The sequence below is a fragment of the Doryrhamphus excisus genome, linkage group LG3 (assembly GCF_037039965.1).
Source record: "Doryrhamphus excisus strain RoL-2023G ecotype Guam linkage group LG3, RoL_Dexc_Guam_v1.1, whole genome shotgun sequence".
In the NCBI taxonomy this organism is placed as follows: domain Eukaryota; kingdom Metazoa; phylum Chordata; class Actinopteri; order Syngnathiformes; family Syngnathidae; genus Doryrhamphus; species Doryrhamphus excisus.
Window position 1 is genome coordinate 21,925,716 of NC_136359.1, and position 23,252 is coordinate 21,948,967.

Consider the following 23,252-nt stretch of genomic DNA (forward strand, 5'->3'; position numbering starts at 1 on the left):
TATATTACTATTGTCACTCATGCTACTTAGAAATGTTTAGCATTAGCACATTTTAAACACAATTTAGTTTGCTTTAATAAAAACCTGTTATATAAAATAGATTTAACATTAATTAAAAGTTCCAACAGAGAGACAAACACACTTTAGATGCCTTCCTTTATAGTTAAACAGGTATAAAACACAAAGTGTTGCTTTAACACATCGTGACAGGAGGTGGGTATTTTAAAAGAATATATATTTTCTTCTTTGATGCTGTGTATGTGCGTTTGTGTAAGACACAGGTTTATTATCAATCTGCTATAAAAAAAGTTGTCTGTTGCAGCATTGTAAAATTCAAAGCTTACAGACAAGCTTACAGTGGGTCTGCGCTTGTTAAATAAAATAAATTTGTCTTTGGCAATGACTTCGATATTTCTTAGATGTAATTTGAATGCAAACAAAAATAAGAAATAAATATCCGGTAGCTGCTGTGCTGCTATTAGTTGCTATAGTGACATGAACGGGGCCCAAAGGAACCCAAAAGGATGGTTTGGTGATAAGGATGCTGCAGGCTCTGAGGCACAAAGTGACTTTCCTTCATTATGTCTTCACGTGTGCAGTTTGAATCGGAAAGAACTGCTGTGCCAGTTGTTTGTGTCGCAGTTAAGCATGGTGCGCTCTGTGAAGGTCACGTTGCCCTCTGCGTCAATCAGGATAATTGTATTGGTCCTAAAAGAACAAACAATATCAAATAGAAAGAAGTCAAGACAGGAATAGGACAAAAAAAGTTTGAATTGTTCAACTTGTGGTAATGATTCTGGCAGCGACTGGGCCTGAGTCCTCGCCAGACTGATCGAAATCCATCCATTCATCAATTCTCTATCACTTATCCTATTCAGGGTCATGAGGAACTGGAGCCTCATTTATAAATTGTGTGTGGATTCCATCCCAAAACATTGCATTCTCACAAATCTTACAATATATTCATTCACTTATCCTCGTACACCCTGGACTGGTCACCAGCCAATCACAGGGCACATATAGACAAACAACCATTCACACTCACATTCATACCTATGGACAATTTGGAGTCACCAATTAACCTAGCATGTTTTTGGAATGTGGGAGGAAACCGGAGTCCGCGGAAAAAAACCCACGCATGTACGGGGAGAACATGCAAACTCCACTCGGAGATGGCCGAGGGTGGAATCGAACTCCGGTCTCCAAGCTGTGTGGCCTGCATGCTAACCACTCGGTCGCCGTGCAGCCCCCTCCCAAATTAAACATGTTCAAAAGGCGACCTGAAACACCAGTGAAATTTGGCGGGAAAAACTCCTCTTAAGGAGCATGAATGGGAGCTAGCTGGGTTAGCTTAGTTTAGCAGAGCATGCTGGAGCCGCAGTGTGTGTGTTTACAATGTGTTGTGTTTTACCACTTGTTAATCTAACAGTTTTGTGCAAATTCACATATTTATTTTTCTTTAATCGCAAAATAAATACTTTTTTTTTTTTTTTAAACCTGTTCCCGTAAACCAGGGGTGGGCAAACTACGGCCCGGGGGCCACATGCGGCCCACCAAGTGTTTGAATCCGGCCCGCCAGTTGCTTTCTAAGTTTTAACATACAAACTGGCAACATGACCTGCAAGTCGGATGTCTTATTTAGTAAAAAAAAAACAACAAAACTGTAAAATTACATAGTTACATACATAGTTAATTACATAGTTTGATAGTATAACACTTTTACAGATAAAATAAAAGGAAAATTATAAGCATAAAATATTGTGTCTGTGTTAAATATATATTCTGGCCCCCCAAACAATTTTATTAACTTAATGTGGCCCACGAGTCAAAATATTTGCCCACCTCTGCCGTAAACCCTCAAACAGACACCTCCTGTCTTCAAAATAAGAGCCCTGTTCACCACAACTTACCACATCATTGTGTAAAAACAAAATACAGCTGTCATAAAAATATCTTACATTAATAATGCAATTGGAGTTTTATCTTTGATGATGTCTTCCTTCACTACAAGCGCGTGTATTACTGACAGGTTGGTGGTTCTGGTCTATAGCAAATATTAAAAGAGCAATAATGAAAAAAATAAATTGTGCATGTGATATGGTTTCATCTTAAGGTGTATATGATGCAACCAAAGAGGCCTTCCTGAAGCTAGAGACAGAAATAGGGTGGGAAGACAGTAGAGAAGACAGTTGCCATTTATTGTTCAATTATTTATGAGTAATACAGTGAAAATGAGAAGAAATGTGATTTCATTTGCAAGTCTATTTCAATGTGCACCTGTAAACTTTCTCCATTTTTGCACAAAGCCAGCACGTACATCAGGATGTAACTCCCCCTTTTATACATATCGACAGTTAGAGATTTAGGCTCGAACAAATAAATATACTGTTGCTGCAATTAGAGGTATTATTATATAGTTCATCTGCTTTTAATTTCATGGTGTTGCTATCAGGCGTCGCCGACTAATGTGTCTGATGAGTTGAAAACATGCGTAGGAATGCACACACCCTTTTCCGCATCGAATTGTTGTATAAATACCAATGTACGCGGCGAAAGATGAGTACGCACATTTTGTCCCTGCTGACGCAAATTTGTAATACACAGCAAACCTTTACGAATGAGTCAACCACAGGACACATATATATAAACACAAACAATGACTGCCAATGACTGAAGTCAGGCGAGTCAACCACGAGACCATCAGGTGCCTCGCCTGAAATGCGGTGACAGTCATGGAAATTACCTTGTGCCATATTCGGGACTGCGGACACATACAGCTGACAGAGCCTGGAGCAGGGACTTGCTGTAACCCTCACCCTGGCTCTCCTGAGCCGGATCAGGACAATTCCTGTCCAATAAAGAACACAAAGCACATTTTAAAAACAGGTTTCTTGATCTACATTTCTGCAATTTCTATATATCATGGCTTATTTTTTTGTTATTATGTAGTGACAAAAGGACAAAATGGGAATGACTGAGGGTCTGCACGTACAGTTCTTCATTGTTGAGTACACCCAGCAGCTCCTGCACCATTCCATCACAGGACAGTGACTGGTTGCTGACGACGCTGGTAAACTGGCGTTTTCCATGCAGCAGTTTCTTCCATGGGGTGTCCAGGAGGGAATTACTCAAGCTGTAGATTCCTGCTGAGTGGCAAATGCGAAAAATGAAATACATTGGACATGGTCATTGTGATCAGCTTTGAAAAAAACACATATAATATATATATATAAAATCAGACCTGGTTTTAGATGGATAGGTTCAGCGCTGCCTCTGTTTCCATAGTAACAAACATGATCCTGCTTGGCTCTACATAGGACACAGTGAAATGGAAAATTAGGCTTATTAAACCGTAATGAATATAGGAATTTAAGAAAGTGTGCTGTGACAAACTGAATTGTTCCAATCAAAAACAAAGAGAAAAAATTATGTTAAAAAGAAGCATTCGTGAATGGAAAATAAAAAACAATCAATTGTGCATTAATGAGGTATTTTCTTTGTTGCCTGTAAAGAAAGCAACTGTAACAATGTTACGAATCCTTGAAACTAAAGATGGACACATGTCAGAAATGTGGTGCAGTATTAGTTATTTGGAAATTGGAAAGATCAGAGTACACAGTGTTCAACAGTAAAATATTGTTTAAAAGTAAAGATAAAAAGAGAGGTCAATGAACCAAAGAGAATACCATATACTGTACAGATCTTAATCTAATATAGAGAAACCTTGTCTAGCATTATTATTGCTGTAGTGTAAAGCAATTCCTATTAATCCTTTCCAGAAACCCCATAACACATTTCTATAGTTTCATGCTGAAAAAGAATCTAAATACATAAATTGTAAATGATGAATGGAAGGTATCCTGTATTCAAGGTGTTTCCCACCTTTTGATCAATGCTGTAAAATAACCGAAAATGGAACCAAAGAAGATTACACGTCATATTGAGAAACAATATAGATTTTTAACAATATTAAAATATACAACATGCCGTCAGATATTTTTTTTTTACCATCTCAGATTTCACAGCTACTAAAACACGCTATGAAGGGGAACCATTACCCTCATCTTACAAAATTCTACTTTTTCTCCTTATATTAAGCTTCAGTGTCAAGATAAGCAGCAGCAAAATCATCACAGATCCATTTTATCTGGGTGTTGATGGGTGTTCTGCTTATGAAACTATCAGTAAGACTTAGACCTCATTAAGACCTCATTTAAAGTCCTAACCAGCATGAGGAGGTACAGATTTTCAGCTCTGCTGAATGAACAGCAGGGGGTCACAACCACAGAGACGATAGAAGTCATCTGCATGCTGCATGCGTCAGCACGCTGTGCTGTCGTTTTCATATAGTTGGAGTGATTTTACACAATACCAGTGCACAACATTTAACCACTTTTAAAGATCGTCTACACCAGGGGTCTCAAACACGCGGCCCGTGGGCCAAATGTGGCCCGCAGGACACTAGTTTGAGGCCCCCGCCTTGATATGAAAGTTTAATGTTAGTGCGGCCCGCGCGCAAGTTTGATATGGATGCTGCATGGTATCATGTACCCAGAAAAAATTATTATGTTTGATTAATGTTCATGTTAAAGGTTAAATAACTGTTAATAGTTATCCTCCCTATCTGTGTGGAAGTGGTAAGTTTTTGGCTATTTAAGTTTAAAGGAAATAACTTGAAGGCTACCGTTTAGGTCGCTAGCTCTCTAGTTTGCGAGTTAGCATGTGTCTCAAGACCCTGCAGTTGCGCAATATGTTGTAAATAAAAAGAGTATAAATGTGACTATAGTCGTGTTTTGTCATGTCTACAGGGCTCTAATAATGCTTTGTTCATTTTAATCTGAAAAAAATAATTTGTCTACCCACCAACTATATGTGGTTTCTTAAGTTTTTATTATTTGCTGTTTTATTAGGGCTCGAGCACTGACCAGTGCGAAAGCCCTATTGTAATCGTTCCGTTTTTTATTCTGACGAAAGGACGGACATTTTGAGGGCCTTAACATGCCCGAAAACTCACCAAATTTTGCAAGCGCGTCAGGTCTGGCGAAAATTTCGATCTGGTGGGGGTCCCAAAAACAATGTTCCAAAATTGACTCTCTAGCGCCACCTTTAATTTTTGAAAAAATTGGCCCCCGCCACCAGTTTCACCTATCGTCACGAAACTTGGTGGAGACGTCTATCGTGACAGGACGGACCAAAAAGTCTCAAGAACCCATATTGGAAAACGAACAGGAAGTCGGCCATTTTGGATGGCGGCGGCCTTTTTCGTGCCAGAAGTTGGGGTCGTATCTCGACGAACTCCTCCTAGGGGGTTTGACCAAATGAATCCGTTGTTGCATCAACGGACACTAGACGGATGGCCGACGTTAAATTGCGAAGGATTTTGGGATATTCCATACGATGTGGGCGTGGCACGCCCCCAAATTTTGCCCATTTTCATATGTCCGGGCCTTGCACGCTGAGCGTAACTGTAGACGTGAATAACTTGGCTCCACGTGGTCAGATCTTCATCATACTTGGTACATGTGATCATGGCCCCGCCCCGAAGGTCCCCGTAGGTCACTTCCTGATTTCGTCGCAGCGCCACCTTTTGGCGACAGGCTAAAGGCGTGTCATCTACATGAGGCCTTTTCTGCCAGGAGATTCATCAGATGAACATCAGGGTCACAAGGTCACTGCCTGACAGCCTGGTGAAGCCTGTTGATGGACCATGATGCAGGAAAAGCACACGTGGTGGGCGTGGCCTGGCGGCGAATGCTCAGGCCTCGCCATTTACATAGAAAAGGTCATCATTCGCCCGCAAAAGGTCGCATGGGCTTGAAAGCTCATAGGGGGGGTCAGAATCCAGGCCTGAGCGGCCTGGTGTGGCCCCCATATGAAACCAAGCCAAATTGACTCACTAGCGCCACCTAGAAGTTTTAAAATAATTATCCCTCGCCTCCCGTTGCACGTATCGGCATGATTTTCGGAGGAGACATCACTCGTGACAGGACGCACAAAAAAGTCTCAATAACCCATGTTCTAAAACCAACAGGAAGTCGGCCATTTTAGGTGGCGGCGGCCATTTGGGGGCGGATGTATGGGTCGTATCTTGACGAACTCCTCCTAGGGGGTTTGACCGAATGAGTCCGTTGTTGCATCAACGGACACTAGACGGATGGCCCACGTTAAATTGCGAAGGATTTTGGGCCGCTCCATAGGATGTGGGCGTGGCACGCCCCCAAACTTTGACCATTTCATATCTGGCCCTGCCTGGTGTCTGGCCTTGCCTTGAAGCAATGTACATCAAAGTCAATACACAGTTTGACTGACAGACTGATGATGTCAGTTGATGGACTATGATGTGTGTAAAGCACATGTGGGGGGCGTGGCCACGGCGAATGGTCAGCCTTCGCCATTGACCATCAAAAGGTCATCATTTGCCTGCAGAAGGTCACAGGCTGCTGAAATCTTAAACGTGAGGCCTTAATCCAGGCCTGAGCGCCCTGGTGGTGCTCCCATGTGACACCAATCTAAATTGACACACTAGCGCCACCTAGAAGTTTCAATTCATTATCCCTCGCCACCCGTTACACGTATCACTATGATTTTCGGTGGAGACGTCTATCATGACAGGACGCACCTAATGCTCCAGAAGCCATGTTCAAAACACAGCGCCACCAACTGGTGGAAATGTATATCTGCCGTAACTTCCTGATTCATGGTCAGATTGTCTTGAAATTTTTTTTGGTGTGTTGGGTCAATCTCTGGTCTGTTATACTGTGTGTACATAGACTCTATAGCGCCACCAACTGGTGGAAATGTATATAGCCGTAACTTCCTTCCACATGGTCGGATCAGGCCCAAATTTTTTCTGGTGGTCTGGGGTACCCTCAAAACACAGCGCCACCAACTGGTGGAAATGTATATCTGCCGTAACTTCCTGATTCATGGTCAGATTGTCTTGAAATTTTTTTTGGTGTGTTGGGTCAATCTCTGGTCTGTTATACTGTGTGTACATAGACTCTATAGCGCCACCAACTGGTGGAAATGTATATAGCCGTAACTTCCTTCCACATGGTCGGATCAGGCCCAAATTTTTTCTGGTGGTCTGGGGTACCCTCTGGTCTATGACTGTGTGTGTACATACACTGTATAGCGCCACCAACTGGTGGAAATGTATATAGCCGTAACTTCCATCCACATGGTCGGATCAAGCCCAAATTTTTTCTGGTGGTTTGGGGTACCCTCTGGTCTATGACTGTGTGTGTACATAGACTGTATAGCGCCACCAACTGGTGGAAATGTATATAGCCGTAACTTCCTTCCACATGGTCGGATCAGGCCCAATTTTTTTCTGGTGGTCTGGGGTACCCTCTGGTCTATGACTGTGTGTGTACATACGCTATAGCGCCACCAACTGGTGGAAATGTATATCTGCCGTAACTTCCTTACGCACGGTCGGATCGGCCCCTAATTTTTTCTGTTGGTTCGGGGTACCCTCCGGTCCGTTACCGTGTGGGCCAACCACTCTATAGCGCCACCCACAGGCGGAAACGTATATCCGCCGCAAGGACCTACCGCGTGGTCCGATCGTCGTGAATTTTTTTATGGCGGTTCGCGGTGTCGGACGGGACGTGACCGCGCACCCGCCTCGCCGCCGCTGTCGCCCCCTCCTGGCGGAAAATTGCAAGTGCCGTGACTCCCTTACCGCTTATCCGCTCGCCGCGGTTTTTCGTACGGCGCGTCCGCGCGCCCGTCCGGTCGCGCGCGCGACCCCGACCCGCGCGTACCCCCGACCCGCGCGTACCCCCGCGCGTACCCCCGAGCGCGTCGGGGTGCTCGAGCCCGCTCATCACTGCTTGCAGTTTTAATTATTATTATTATTATATTTATTTATTACTGATTGATTTTCTTTATTCTTGATTTGCTTATTTATTTTTCATCTTATTTTGTGCAGAAAAATAAAAATTAAGATATTTGAGAACAGTGGAATGTTTTATCAGCGCTTTTATTGTAGAAAATCGGAACCAAAGCACTGAAAAAGTTTGTATATTTTTCTGTTTTTAATAAATGCACTTTTTTTTTTTTTTTTTTTTTTGGGAAAACCTGACGCGGCCCAGTCTCACCCAGACCCTAGCTCCAGTGGCCCCCCAAGTAAATTGAGTTTGAGACCCCTGGTCACACATTGAACATAGGGATGCTCTGATCTGATCGTCAGGACCGGGATCAGCTACCGATCCTGTTGATATATCACCTCCTTAACAAAGGGCCACACAACAAAACATGCCGAGTGCGGTAATGTGCCTCCAAGCTGCTTGTCACAATGTACTGTGGAGATGTTAGTTTCACTTTGGCCGCTGGATATTAGGCTCTGTGGGTACAACGGTAGGCCCTCCGCACGCCTGTGTCATTGTGAACAGGACGTGCTGCTCTATCCGCTGGTCGTTAATACTACAGATGGTCAATAAAATTATTGAAGAACTGCAGGCCTCTCTCATCGCAGTTAAAGACAGTTTCATGACACCAGAAGAAAGACACTGGGTAAAAATGGACTGCAGACCAGAGTTTCAAGACAAAAACCACAGCTGAACATTAACGCAAGTCTCAATATTGCCAGAAAACATCTTGATGATCCTCAAGACCTTTGGGAAAATACTCTGGTCTAACGAGACAAAGGTTTAACTATTTGGACTGTGTCTGTCCCGTTACATTTGACATAAAACGTTGCATTTCAGAAAAAGAACATCAAAACAGCAGTAAAATATGGTGGTGGAAGTTTGATGGTCCGGGACTGTTTTGTTGCTTCAGGACTTGCAGTGATAAATGCAACCATGAATTCGGCCGTCTACCAAAAAATCCTGAAGGAGAATGTCCAGCCATTTGTTTGTGACCTCAAGCTGAAACAAACATGGATTCTGCAGCAGGACAATGATCCAAAACACGACAACAAATCCACCTCTGAAGAAAAACTAAATGAAGACCTTGGACTTGCTTAGTCAAAGTCCTAACCTGAATCCATTTTTCTATCCCTTAATAATCAAAAGTCTCATCAATTAAAAGTGACAAACATACAAAAGAATACAAAGGCAGGAAGGGGGGCAAACACTTGTTCACACTATGGTAGGTGCGATAACGCTAAAGCACTAGAGCACAGATCCATACCAAACTTTTGAACACATTTCACTTGAACTCACTTGAACTCTGCGGTGAGGAGGTTGAAGCCATTGTACAAGTGACTTTCTGTTGAGATCTTCTTCAGATAGGAGTAGCTGTCCAACTCCTTATCTACAAGGTAGTTTGACACGAGGGAACCTGTAGAAAGGTAATTATGGTGTTTAAATGCATTGTTTAAAAATACACACTGTATATATTTATCAAAATTAGGATTGGGCGATATGGACCCTCGGGCATCTCTGTGTGAAGTTTGCATGTTCTCCCCGTGCATGCGTGGGTTTTCTCCGGGTATTCCGGTTTCCTCCCACATTCCAAAAATATGCTAGGTTAATTGGCGACTCCAAATTGTCCATAGGTATGAATGTGAGTGTGAATGGTTGTTTGTCTATATGTGCCCTGTGATTGGCTGGCGACCAGTCCAGGGTGTACCCCGCCTCTCGCCCGAAGACACCCCCGTGACCCTCGTGAGGAAAAAGCGGTAGAAAATGAATGAATGAATGTAAAACATTGATTTATTTATAACAACCACACTTTTTTACGTTTATCCTATGTGTCATTTTCTAATCATTGGAAGAATCTATACTGGTATAGTAAAAATATCACCCAACACTAATTAAAATGGATGGAAAAACAATGTCACCTCGTCCTTGTGCATCTGGGTTGGGGCGTCCTTCCAGGTAGTTTGTGACTGCAGCCAACTTGCCACTCTTGTTGATCCCCAGCCATGATCCTCCTTCCTTGCCACATTCCAAGTCAAGACCTGATTTATATGATAACAATACAACAATCTTTATTTATCCTACTTACAACAGTTATGCAAGACAATTGGAATTCAAGTGAGAGTCAGTGGCTGGTAGGACTGCATATTTCACATTTCTCACCATTAAAAAAAAAAAGAGAGCCCAAGAGCCCAACCGATATGGGATTTTTGGGGCCAATGTCGATATATATATGACATAAGAAAATTGAAATCCACAGGATACTGTATATACTGTTAACAGTTAATAGTTATCCTCCCTATCCGTGTGGAAGTGGTACGTTTTTGGCTATTTAAGTTTAAAGGAAATAACTTGAAGGCTACCGTTTAGGTCGCTAGCTCTCTAGTTTGCGAGTTAGCATGTGTCTCAAGACCCTGCAGTTGCGCAATATGTTGTAAATAAAAAGAATATAAATGTGACTATAGTCGCGTTTTGCCATGTCTACAGGGCTCTAATAATGCTTTGTTCATTTTAATGTGAAAAAAATAATTTGTCTACCCACCAACTATATGTGGTTTCTTAAGTTTTTATTATTTGTCGTTTTATTATTATATTTATTTATTACTGATTGATTTTCTTTATTCTTGATTTGTTTATTTATTTTTCATCTTATTTTGTGCAGAAAAAAAAATAAGATATTTGAGAACAGTGGAATGTTTTATCAAAGCTTTTATTTCTCTGTTTTTAATAATTTTTTTTTTTTTTTGAAAACCTGATGCAGCCCAGCCTTGCCCAGACTCTAGCTCCAGTGGCCCCCAGGTAAACTGAGTTTGAGACCCCTGCCATAAAGGCAATAAAACAAACATCCGGGTGGGTGTGTTGTGTCAAAATAAATAAGAATATTTAAGAGTGTATCAACATCTTGCAGGTTTTTGGCATTCACAAAAAGCGAGGATCTACTCAATACATTATTTTTATTGATCATGAAAAACAGTATAAATTAATAAATATGCTTTTATCATCATTGCACACTGCCAAGGGAAAGAAATGCTCATTTAAGTCTACTGCACTTCCTGGTGATCAATAGTCAGGCCACTTACACTGACAGTGACCAGTGGAGCCAAATGATCTTACTGCTCTAAGGGTGGATGGAAAGCTAGCCTGATCCCACTGGGGGCTATATCCTGCTTCTCCTCTCGTCATGCTACGTCTCCTTCAGGCCCTCCCCCCAGTCGCACAGATAAGGCAGTGCCATTTATTCCTGTCACACCGCATAAAAGCAGACATCAATTAAAGACCCACTGCTGGAGTCCTGACCCTTCTATTACAGAGCGGAGAAGGAGACAGATGCACAACAGGGCTATCTCGAGTTTCCCCTCCCCTCCAGGAGAAAGAAAAGGATGATTGATTTCTCCTGCAAAGCCATCATGTGTATTGAACATTAGTCAATCTAAAATATAGTTTACTGTAAAAAGGGTATCTTCTGTGATGGAGTGGAATATTAGATTATGTGGCGCAAGAATCACACTTCCTTCATTATTGAAAGCTGTATAGCCTTGAACAAAATTACTTATTGTATACTCCCACACATGTGATGAGGTCAAAGAGTCACAGGAGTGATGTGGCATGGCATTCATTTACTCAAAGCACAGACACTATTTTTCAATTTGTCGGCTGACCTTTGAAGAAAGAATTCCAAAAGTAAGGTATACTATCACTATATCAGGCTAACCAATGCAGTATAGTTACGGACGCAATAGTAGACATAACAATAAATAAGCTATTTAACCATATAAGGAAGGCCACCCCTCTGTGACATCACAAAGGGCCGGTTTAACCACGCCTTTTAAAACAGAGCATTTCAGGCCTCTCTTTCAAATGCACAAACCTCATTATCTGAAAATTGGCATCATTTAACATGAGAATAGAACATTCTAACTACATTTATAGGTCAGAAAAGTGGAAAAAGCTTAATATGTCCCCTTTACTGTTTTTCAATTTGTCAGCTGACCTTTGAAGAAAGAATTCCAAAAGTAAGGTATACTATATCACGCTAACCAATAAGCTATTTAAAGAGGACTAATATGCTCATTTGCACAAAGTGCTTCCTAACTTAGAACCATATAAGGTGGGCCACCCCTCTGTGACATCACAAAGGGCCGGTTTTACCACGCCTTTTAAAACGGAGCATTTCAAGGCTCACTTTCAAATGCGCAAACCTCATTATCTGAAAATTTGGCATCGTTTAACACAAGAATAGAACATTCTAACTACATTTATAGGTCAGAAAAGTGGGAAAAGGTTAATAGGTCCCCTTTACTATTTTTCAATTTTGAAGAAAGAATTCCAAAGTAAGGTATACTATATCAGGCTAACCAATGCAGTATAGTTACGGACGCAATAGTAGACATAACAGTAAATAACCTATTTAAAGAGGACTAATATGCTCATTTGCCTAAGTGCTTCCTAACTAAGAACCATATAAGGAGGGCCACCCCTCTGTGACATCACAAAGGGCCGGTTTTACCACGCCTTTTAAAACTGAGCATTTCAGGGCTCACTTCCAAATGCGCAAACCTCATTATCTGAACTTTTGGCATCCTTTAACACGAGAATAGAACATTCTAACTACATTTATAGGTCAGAAAAGTGGGAAAAGCATAATATGTCCCCTTTACTATTTTTCAATTTGTCAACTGACCTTTGAAGAAAGAATTCCAAAAGTAAGGTATACTATATCAGGCTAACCAGTGCAGTATAGTTACGGACGCAATAGTAGACATGACAATAAATAAGCTATTTAAAGAGGACTAATATGCCCATTTGCACAAAGTGCTTCCTAGCTTAGAACCATATAAGGAGGGCCACCCCTTTGTGACATCACAAAGGGCTGGTTTTACCACGCCTTTTAAAAACTGAGCATTTCAGGGCTCACTTCCAAATGCACAAACCTCATTATCTGAAAATTTGGCATAGTTTAACACGAGAATAGAACATTCTAACTACATTTATAGGTCAGAAAAATAGGAAAAGCATAATAGGTCCCCTTTAAGCCATGAATAAGACTCATATGTGTTGCTATAAATCTGTTCTTGGTTCAGACTTGAATGACTCCCTGGGCGGATCCTTTTTATTTGACATTTTCTACGTGAAATAGCATGTCCAAGGCTCTTAGTCTGCAGTATAATTAAAAATGATATAATATTAACAATTAAATGTTTTATTTTTGAGCAATTACTGTTGTAAACTCCATTTTTTTTACCTTGTAATTAACCTGATAGTCCAGCGGCAATCACCCCCTGCTATACTCTGGTTTCATCCACATGTAGTGGACATTTGATCATGTTTGGGAGCGCGAGTATCACACCTATAGAGGGCGCCCTGTGCCATTTGCTGACCTGATGAGGATTTGGTGACCGCCAAGCATTAGTAAATAGATTTTTTTTTTCTTTCCCCTTCCGCGGCGTCCCCTGGAGATTCCTGCTATGGCGTATTGCCCATATGGGGAGATCATCATTGTGAGATCATCTTGTTGTGAGACCAACCTGAAATAAAAGTCTGTTGTTCTGGCGATTAAGTCTTGTTCTTGTGTGTCTCAGCGAACATTACAATAACATTACAGGCATCTAGCGTATGTAAACATCTTTGAACGAGTCATGTATTTGGGTCATGTAGCCATTTTTATGCTTGAAAACTCTTCTATGCTAAAAACGCGTAACACTTTTATAAATATGCATATGCTTTGACTACTGATTGGCCATATTCAAGAAACAGCATCATTTATTTATATATTTTGAACTACCAAGTGGCGAGGGATGACTGTACATATATTTTTTATATTTTTCTCCGAAAATAACTTTTTTTATCCGCAAAAAACATCTCATTCACGACCAAGTCAGCAAGAATTCATAAAGATGTGATAACACAGGTAAAACGTACAGCATAAATGGTCAACCATTGGATAGCCTTACCACTGAGAACCTCACTGTTTGGTCCCCAATAATCTGCAACCTTGGACGGCCTGTTGTAGAACTCATCTCTGTTTGCAGCCAAAATTAGCCTGGGGATAGTGGAGGTTATCTTGTTAGTATTTTTTTCAGTGAGTCAGGCAGTTGTTTGTGTATGCTGCTGTGACCCATGTGAACTTCATCACCACCAACAACACTCGCTTTTACATCTTAAATATATATCCAACTGCAAATATTTTTTCTTAGGTGCAGGAGGACAATGCTTTTTTTTATACTGGGAGTTTCCTGTGTATTACCCAATATAATATACATAATCAGAGAAAATACTTGCTTGTGTGTATTGCAATAAATGTGTTCTGGACATGTAGAAGACAGGAAATTATGTTTTGGGCTCAGAGATTAGTTTTAACTTGGATTATGGGTTATGATTATTATGTTATAATTGTAATTCAAACCTGCAATAATAAAAGCTTGTTGTTCTGGCAATCAAGTCTGATGCTTGTGTGCCTCACCAAACATTACAGTACCATTACTGACACCTAGTGACAGGTGTAAAATACTACATAACAACATGTCTTTGAATGCATTTTCTGAATGCCTCATACTGTATTTATATTTTAGTTCATTTAGCCATTTTTATGCCTGAAATGGGACTTTGTTTGTTTTTCAGTACAGTTATTTAGTAAATAGAGGTTGGGCATGAACCAAGGAACAACCTTTGTTCCATGATTCAGGGATGTATCTATATTTCTCATTGAATATTGCATGACTTTTAATTAACAAAAGTAAAAGTAAGCAAGTCTGCCTCACAAAGATCAGTCCCTATCTTTTAGAATTATACATAAATGCAACTAGATTATAATTTGCAAATAGTAATCTATATATAGCTGGTGCAGAATGAGGACACACCATTGTGTTTCACCTTTCCCCAGGTTAATGTCTGAGTCAGTGCGCAAACACCTCTGATCTGATTTCTTTCGGCAGGGTCAGACTCCCAAAGACAAGGACAGAGATGGACTATGTCCAGGTAGGACGTTCCCTCTCAGGCTTTGGTGGATTTAAATAAAGCCTGGCTCAGCATCATATAGTGCACGCATTTGAGCTATTTCAGACACTGATACAAATACTTGAGGTACTAAATGTGGTACTAGGTACTGTTATTTACTTGATAACTTGCAATCATATGGTGCAAAAAACAAGACACATTACTACAGAGCTGATTAGAAAAAGCTAAATGATATAAAATGCTTTACCTGTAGGCATTTTTTGATGCAGGCCGAGGATCAAACTTGAAAAAAATGATACACATGGAGGACTTGGGATATTGATGACAGGCTTCTCCCGTTTTAAAACCGTGTCATTTCTTACAGAAGACAAAAAGAAAAAAGTATATATTTGTTTAGAGGGTGTGTTTGTAGAAGAGCTCAATACATAAATTTGAAGTGCCATTAATTCAGCAGAATAAACAGTGTAGACCTGTTTGGTGCCAACACAGAAAAATTAAAAATTAATATTCATTCAGTTAATGCAGCTTCACCTATTTAGAGCAAAGGTTTCCAAACTTATTAAAAAATACATAAATACATTAAAAAAAACCAAGGATTCTATAATAAAAAAGAAAAAAAAACACCTGTGGGGCAAAAATGGCACCGGGGCCACACTTTAGACAACCCTCATTTACAGCTTTAGTTTCTTTTTAATACAGGCTAAATGACAGCCTGCACTTTCTGTGAAGCTTTAAGCAAAAGTATACAGAATTTATACATATTTCAACTGTTCAAAAACAGCGTAAATGATAATTACATGAAAAAGGGATACACTTTGTCTTTCGACGGAAATTCAAGGCAAAAAAGTTTTAAATGTACTATCATTGCAGCTACATGCCGAGTACCTGTATGCGCGAATACAAACAAGCTAAGTTTGGTATCAATGGCACAATACACATAATAGTATATTGACATATTATAATACTATGTGTCTACTTCCACAGCTTTATTTTGGGAATTTTAAAAGGTACTAACACCGCAAGCTAATGTTAGCAACACTACAGTTAATAGCATTGTTTACAAAAGCATATCACGCACTTTAGTAGTCAACCATGTATGCAAAAGAAGCATCGTAACTCACCGGTTGTCTCCAGCAGTGTTTGCCTGTGCAAAGATGTTTTGCTATACTTATAACAACTGTTTCTCCACTCGCTGTGCCTGTTTAAAGGTGGCGTTCCAACTGGTGATCTCGATTTGCACTACAGTCCAGTCCGCTGTTATTTTTACGTCGAGTGCCACCAATTTATCCTCCATTAGACATTTAAAATTCCGCCCGCGTTGTCATTGCAGTTACACAAAACAAGCGCTTCTGATATCACTCTATTGTGTTGACTCTGATTGGCTAATACAGCCGGTAGTCAGGTGAGGGAATTCTACTTCCGATGTGTAATATGTAACAAAATAAAAGCTTTCATGTGTGTAATAATGATACAGATTAATAATACGTACTAAGACTTATTGAGTATTATCAATCAATATAATTAATAAATAGTCAAATAAAATGTCAGTCGAGTTTAACAACATTCGTCAGTCTTTAGCATGCTTTAAAAGTCCATAACGTATATTTTACTTTGAAAACCCTTAATTGAATCTGTGTAATGCATTAAGTGCACTTTACAGTAAAACGGTAAACATCATAAATTGTTATAAATACGGGTCTCGTGATCAAAAGAAAACGCTGATCACCGAAAAAAATAGCGCCTGATAGCAGAGAAAAACTATCACCAAGTAGTTGATTTTATTTACTTTTTTCTTACAATGACATGGGGTAATTATGAAAAAAATGTCATGAAAACGACCGTGTGTGACTATTTTAATTTTAATTCATTCATTTTTAAGTAACCAATTCTAATGTAGTCCAATGCTGTGTTTGGTACTAATGGGCGGAGACACTGTGACCGACAGCATCCTGCTCTGTTGTGTGGATGAGAGGGGATAAAGGCTACCCAGCCTTTCCCACAACACGACGCCACCTTCAATAATTAGCAAATTAGCAAATTAACAAACTTCCAAGTTTTAAATCAGTCATTTGACGTTTCCATTTTTTTTGGTGTGTACTGCGACACACGGGATGCAGGTGAACGCACCATAATCTAATGTAGTAGTGAGAATGAGCTGGTCTACAGCAGCTAAACTGAACGCACGTAACGCTTCATTCATTCATTCACCCTGGACTACTGTGCTCTTCAAGCTGGAGGTTCTCATCGCGTCTGTGAAGGAAGATATTCAGAACAAAAGTGAGGTAAAAGCTGCTGCATTGTTGCGCATATACATGTGGCGATCATAAGCTTGCACCAAGTTTCAGCCTGTGCCTTACAACTCAATAGAACAGCATGCTGTAAATACAAGAGTCGTCTTACTTACAATTGGAAATACTGCGAAATAAATGTATTTTTGATGAGCTCGATATCAGGACTGTCATATGTCTATACTGTATCACTACAGTGTAAATACTACAATGCGATAAAATGCATCGTTTGTTTTTGTAGGCGGAGTTTTTTAATGGAATGAGCTGCCAATTATCAAACGAGTTGCCATTTATTTATGTCCATGCCTTATTTGGAGATGTTAGACCGCCCTTTGCAATTAAGACTGACAAAGGACTAGTCTAGAACAGGCTCTAAATCAGGAGTGTCCAATACTACAAAATTTAAGGAGGTACAGATATATAGACCCTTACAAAAAGAAAATATATTTATCAATATATTACTTTAAATATATTGTATTATATTATAATATATTATTTTCCATTATATTTTCCAATACATTATATATTATAAATACAAGGAATAATATATTTTTGTACATATATTATACAATATATTATATATTCATGTAATATAAGGCAATATATTGCGGAATATACAAATGATTGCCAATATATTGAAATATATTAAATCCAAATATATAATATATGAGTTTATATATCCCAAATTATATGCAATTTTATATATGTAAAAATATAGTCCTTTTTTGGTCTTGATCACAATATATTTTTTATATGTATCAATATGTACACATATATGATTTATGCATATATTGCAATATATTGGGAAATATAAACACAAGATCCCATATATGGAAATATATTTCCTAATACATTGCATTATATTTGCCAATATACTGCAATATATTTTTTTTCCATAAGGGGATGCAGGTTAACTTGAACATTTGCAAGATCCTTGAATCATTTAGTGATTATGTTTTATTTGTTGATCGTGATAATAATCCCAGACTTATATGAGACAATACGCATGTATAGAATATATACGTATATGCCAGGGGTGGGCAAATTACGGCTCCAGGGCAACATCCTGCCCGCCAAGCGTTTGAATCAGGCCTGCCAGTTGTTACCACAGTATTAAGTAAGTATTATAAACTTAACATACAAGCTGGTAACATGACTTACAAGTAGTCAGTCAATTCGAGCCAAACTTAAGTACATGTTTTATCATTCACAGTTCATATTGTATATCACATATCCTTTATTCATGGACATTCTGGGTGTCTTAGTCATGAGAAAAGACTAAAAATTAAAATAAATAAATAAAATAAAATTTACGTTTGTTTTGGTGGGAAAAAAACAGTTATTGGATCTATTTCTAAATATTTGTGTTTTTTGCCCCCAAAGCTCTTCTGTGTTTAACATCCTATTCCCTGAGTCTGTATACAATACAACAGAAAACAGCATAGTTGTGAGATACAAAAGTAAAGCTTGTACGGTATATAACTGATTCCATTTAACCATCCATAATGTATTAGTGGTGATTACCTGTACGTTTTCATTCATTCATTCATTTTCTACCGCTTTTCCTCATGAGGGTTACAATCAGTAACTGTTACATTTGTTCACTTCCTGCTTTCCTAATATGGTTTAAGTTTTTTTTTTAAAATTCATTTTCTACCGCTTTTTCCTCACAAGGGTCGCGGGGGTTGCTGGAGTCTATCTAAGAGCAGTCTTTGGGCGAGAGGCGGGGTACACCCTGGACTGGTCGCCAGCCAATCACAGGGCACATATAGACAAACAACCATTCACACTCACATTCATACCTATGGACAATTTGGAGTGGCCAATTAACCTAGCATGTTTTTGGAATGTGGGAGGAAACCGGAGTACCCGGAGAAAACCCACGCATGCACGGGGAGAACATGCAAACTCCACACAGAGATGGCCGAGGGTGGAATTGAACCCTGGTCTCCTAGCTGTGAGGTCTGCGCGCTAACCACTTAAGCGCCGTGTAATTTAAAATACATTTATAAGTGTGTGAGATATATTGTAGAGAGACTTGGGAAGGTTTCTGCAGTTGATCTAATCTAATAATTAAAACAGTCACTTTTATTGCAAATGTTGATCCAAAATCATAGGAGAATGTCAACGTCAAGCCAACAGGAGAGTTTGGAGTGGGAGAAATTCACATTTTAAGGGCATCTTAATTACTTGAATGACATTCAGTGGTGGTTGCAGGGTGGTCGAGTGGTTTGCACCACACAGTCAGGGTATCGGGAAGACATGGGATCCATTCTCCGTTTGGGAATCTCTGTGTGGAATTTGCATGTTTTCCCTGTGCATGCGTGGGTTTTCTCCGGGTACTCCGGTTTCCTCCCACATTCCAAAAACATGCTAGGTTAATTGGTGACTCCAAATTGTCCATAGGTATGAATGTGAGTGTGAATGGTTGTTTGACTATATGTGCCCTGTGATTGGCTGGCAACCAGTCCAGGGTGTACCCTGCCTGGCATTCGGATTGCAATGTAACCCCTGCCAAAAGCAGGTATTTACTACATTTACTATAATATAGTATATTACTGAACACATTATGAGTGTGATCTCATCACAACTGGCTTTAGACATTATTTAGAATTGTTGAAAATGAATTTCTATTAAAAAAAAAGAACATAAATCTGATTCATCGGTGAATGATGATAAAAATACTACTATCGTCTACTATCCTAGACGGATTTTTCTTCAGGCTTTCATCATTCTCATCCCGTGTCACCACTGGCCCATCTTAAAGGTTGAAATGTCATTTTCATTGTGCTGCTGAAATGACTCGAGGCCCGGTTCAACCTCAAGTTCTTCAGACTTGAATGTGCTAATTTACAGAGAAAGATGGCTCCTGAAGAAGATGTAGTATTTGAAACTGTCACTTCTGTGCCGTGGTTTAGTCATCCAGATTTTGAGTGCATGGTGAAAGCTGGCTAATGTCAGATCCTTTCTGTGTACTATGTGAGCGTGACCTGACAAGTCATGGCGCTGTCAGGGTATGAGTCCCTTATTTGGGCATCGTTTCGTACACTTCAAGTATCCGCACGCATTTTTTTTTTTTTTTGGCTTGTATGGGGCTGTCATATTGCATTCATAAGCATGGACGTTATACAGGTTCAAGAGATGTTAGTAGTATCCTCTTCACGGGATGTGACACAGACTGTTCTCACGGCATTGTTAACTCTTTTGGGCTCGAACTATATTATTTCATGATTTGTGTTGCGTGTAAAATATGTATGACAGCATATTGCTAAGCATGACTGCATGTCTGTGTATCATGTAGAAGAGGGATTAGTAGGTGGAAACATCACATTATGCACAACCAATCTGATTTACTAAGAGATAATTTAACTACACGTGTATGACAGATTTCTGCTGATATTTCTACTTGGCCTCTTATTCAATTATAATGAAAATACAGAAAGAATGAATGAAAATGTATTAGGTTAATTCAATGGGACCTATTATGCTAATTTCCGGGCCCTTTGTATTGAGTTGTGGACTCCGATAACCCAGCTACACAAAATAACCCACGCATTTAGCTTTCTAGATCTTCCAGCTTCTGCACCTCCATGGGTTCCCTGCTTTCGACCCAAACGGTCTGTTTTATTTATTCCACGCGTACTCCGCTGGATATATAGCAGCCCATATAAGGAAGTCAGGATTGTATTGATGTCACAAAACATCCTAAACTTCTTTCAAACTTCCAAATCCTCAAACCTCTTTATGTGAAACTTTTGTGAAACGTTTATTGGTCAGATAAGTGGAATATGCACAATAGATTCCCTTTAACAAAACAATGGCTACTGTATATTCTCACATTGTGGTAAATATGAAATGAAGAAAGTGTATATTTCAGAGGGGGATACTTAATTTTTTATATATTTTTTACTAATAATATGCCATACTCAACGGCACGGTGGACGAGTGGTTAGCGCATAGACCTCACAGCTAGGAGGACCAGGGTTCGATTTCACCCTTGGCCATGTCTGTGTGGAGTTTGCATGTTCTCCCCGTGCATGCGTGGGTTTTCTCCGGGTACTCCGGTTTCCTCCAACATTCCAAAAACATGCTAGGTTAATTAGCGACTCCAAATTGTCCATAGGTATGAATGTGAGTGTGAATGGTTGTTTGTCTATATGTGCCCTGTGATTGGCTGGCCACCAGTCCAGGGTGTACCCCGCCTCTTGCCTGAAGACAGCTGGGATAGGCTCCAGCACCCCCGCGACCCTCGTGAGGATAAGCGGTAGAAAATGAATGAATGCCATGCCAACTACGAAATAGGATGACTTATTAATCAACTACTTGACCAAAACAGACATTATGTCCTCTTGGAAGGCAAGTTCTTTTTTATTTTTATTTTTTTAATTTTTTTTTATTTTTGGAAGGCAAGTTCTAACATTAATAAAAGAAAAGAGAACAGGCTGAGTTGGTGTAAGATATGCTAACACAATGCTTATTCAGCTACACAAAAAAATAAACACAAAAGGTGTCCAGTATTTACGTAACGTAAACAGTTTTTTCATTTATAAGTCGCTCTGGAGTATAAGTCACAGGAACAGCCAACCAATGAAAAAAAAATGCGATTTAGAATCCAGAAAATATGATGAGTAACTGCTAAAACCATTGTGTTATTTCCTTACTAAAATATTAAAGATTTTTGCAACTCAACAGCACATTTTTACAAAAACAACAAAATTAATGGCAGGATCACAATAAAGCACAACACATATTTCCACATAGTGCTTGATGGACAAGGACAGAGGAATTCGAATCTTATCACCATAAACATTATGCTCTACAATGTGAGTGGTTGTTAATGTTAATTATCTTTACCGCTATTCCTACCTCATTATATTTTCATGTTCAGTGTCGCATTTCATTAGTAAAGTTGTATGGGGATTGCAGAGATGCAGTAGCATTACTATAGAAAATACTATTATGCATTCGTCATTAATTTAGAGCGGAAATTATTGGCTTTGCACCCTTGATGACTTAATGAGAAAAGTGGGATCTCTTCTCAAGGGTTAACGATAATCATATAGTATCTGTAACAGTACACAAGCACATGTACTGCATATTCCTACGTTTACCACATATGTGATTGCTGTGATTCTCATCATGGATGAGGTGTGTTTTGTACTGATTGAGCATTCAAGGAAAGCAAGTAGGGACTCAGACTGAAGGCTCCTTTGTGCGTCTGACACCTGCAGAGCTCATCTTGCCGCTCCTGAAGTGATTAACATGCACCTCCAAACTCCCCGGCCCTCCCATCGCACACCCACTTGGCTGGGCCGTGCTGGCACAGCCATGTTGTCTTGGCACCTGTTTCTACGTTGACCCGTTTGCTATAAGGATATAACTGAGTTGAGCTGTGCCAACATAGCGATGATGGAAAATAGAATTGATTCCCACTCTGGTCTTTCAGCCATATCTCAGCTATCTTGTATTACTGTGTTTTCAGGAGAGGGTGGGTGGTTTGATTTCTAGGTGGGATGGGGTTTGAGGTGGGTAGATGAGTAGGTTTGGAGGGTGATTGATGCAGCTTTGCGTTTTTTTTTTGTTTTGGTCCATTTTATGCATATTTTTACATTGATTATTCTCTTTTCATTAATTTTATACTCATATCTAATAGAGCCGCTGTGCTAATTTCATTGTATGACAACTAGAGAGGCACTCGGTGCTATTACTCGGCTTATTACCACCTGGTAATAACGGTTTCATACATGCAAAAATCTTTCTTTTGGTGGCCAACAATGAAAAATAAATAATTTTTTTCACAATTGTTGTGGTAGAATGCAGCTTAATGCTCCCATTCTTTTATTTTAAAGCTGATTTAGCACAGAACAGGAAGTCACTTTAATGCCATCTAACTGGAAAGTAGTTACCGTATTTTGCGTACTGTAAGTCACACTTAAAAGCCTTCCATTTTGTCAAAAATCGACTTTGCCCCAAAAATCCAGTGCACTGAGTAAAAATGTTGTTCTGCGCCTTTGTTATGTGCTCCTCTTGATTGACTGTCGGACCATTTCCTGTTGATACAGGAACATAATATGTATGCTTAGTAACAGTAATAGTAACCATTACCTTAGTGGCAAAACTGAGGTGTAGTTACCACCAC

The 23,252-nt window shown here is 39.6% G+C and overlaps 2 protein-coding genes across 12 annotated transcripts in view; one reads left to right on the forward strand and one right to left on the reverse strand.

The window, feature by feature from the left end:
• Positions 1-139: 139 nt before the first annotated feature.
• On the reverse strand, positions 140-16,094 carry tango2 (transport and golgi organization 2 homolog (Drosophila)). 2 transcript variants are annotated; one of them, XM_058071480.2, is made up of 9 exons: positions 15,947-16,094; positions 15,073-15,182; positions 13,823-13,911; positions 9,794-9,913; positions 9,174-9,291; positions 3,242-3,309; positions 2,993-3,143; positions 2,744-2,848; positions 140-708 (listed from the first exon to the last, which is right to left on the reverse strand). In XM_058071480.2, exons 2-9 carry the CDS (start codon positions 15,126-15,128, stop codon positions 588-590), a joined length of 828 nt encoding a protein of 275 aa, XP_057927463.2. In that variant the 5' UTR covers positions 15,129-15,182; positions 15,947-16,094; the 3' UTR covers positions 140-587. The 2 variants fall into 2 exon arrangements, with proteins under 2 accessions (XP_057927463.2, XP_057927462.2); XM_058071479.2 differs by having other exon boundaries at positions 2,993-3,146.
• Positions 16,095-16,778: 684 nt separating this feature from the next.
• The window catches only part of arvcfb (ARVCF delta catenin family member b), a 222,298-nt gene continuing 215,824 nt past the window's right edge, over positions 16,779-23,252 (forward strand). For 5 of the 10 annotated variants that reach the window (XM_058070293.2, XM_058070300.2, XM_058070297.2 and 2 more), the window contains exon 1: positions 16,779-17,107. The gene's annotated coding sequence lies outside the window, so the exon portion shown is untranslated. The remainder of the gene's footprint in view (positions 17,108-23,252) is intronic. The other 5 variants (XM_058070298.2, XM_058070301.2, XM_078789186.1 and 2 more) reach the window with 2 other exon arrangements.

Bases quoted from the DNA above. Each gene is read 5' to 3' on its own strand.
- tango2 (XM_058071479.2), bottom strand. From the start codon at position 15,128: ATGTGTATCATTTTTTTCAAGTTTGATCCTCGGCCTGCATCAAAAAAT. The intron at 9,914-13,822 runs GTAAGGCTATCC...CATATAAATCAG, and splicing joins AAACAGTGAGGTTCTCAGTG to GTCTTGACTTGGAATGTGGC. The intron at 3,310-9,173 runs GTGAGTTCAAGT...TGTCCTATGTAG, and splicing joins CTCCTCACCGCAGAGTTCAA to AGCCAAGCAGGATCATGTTT.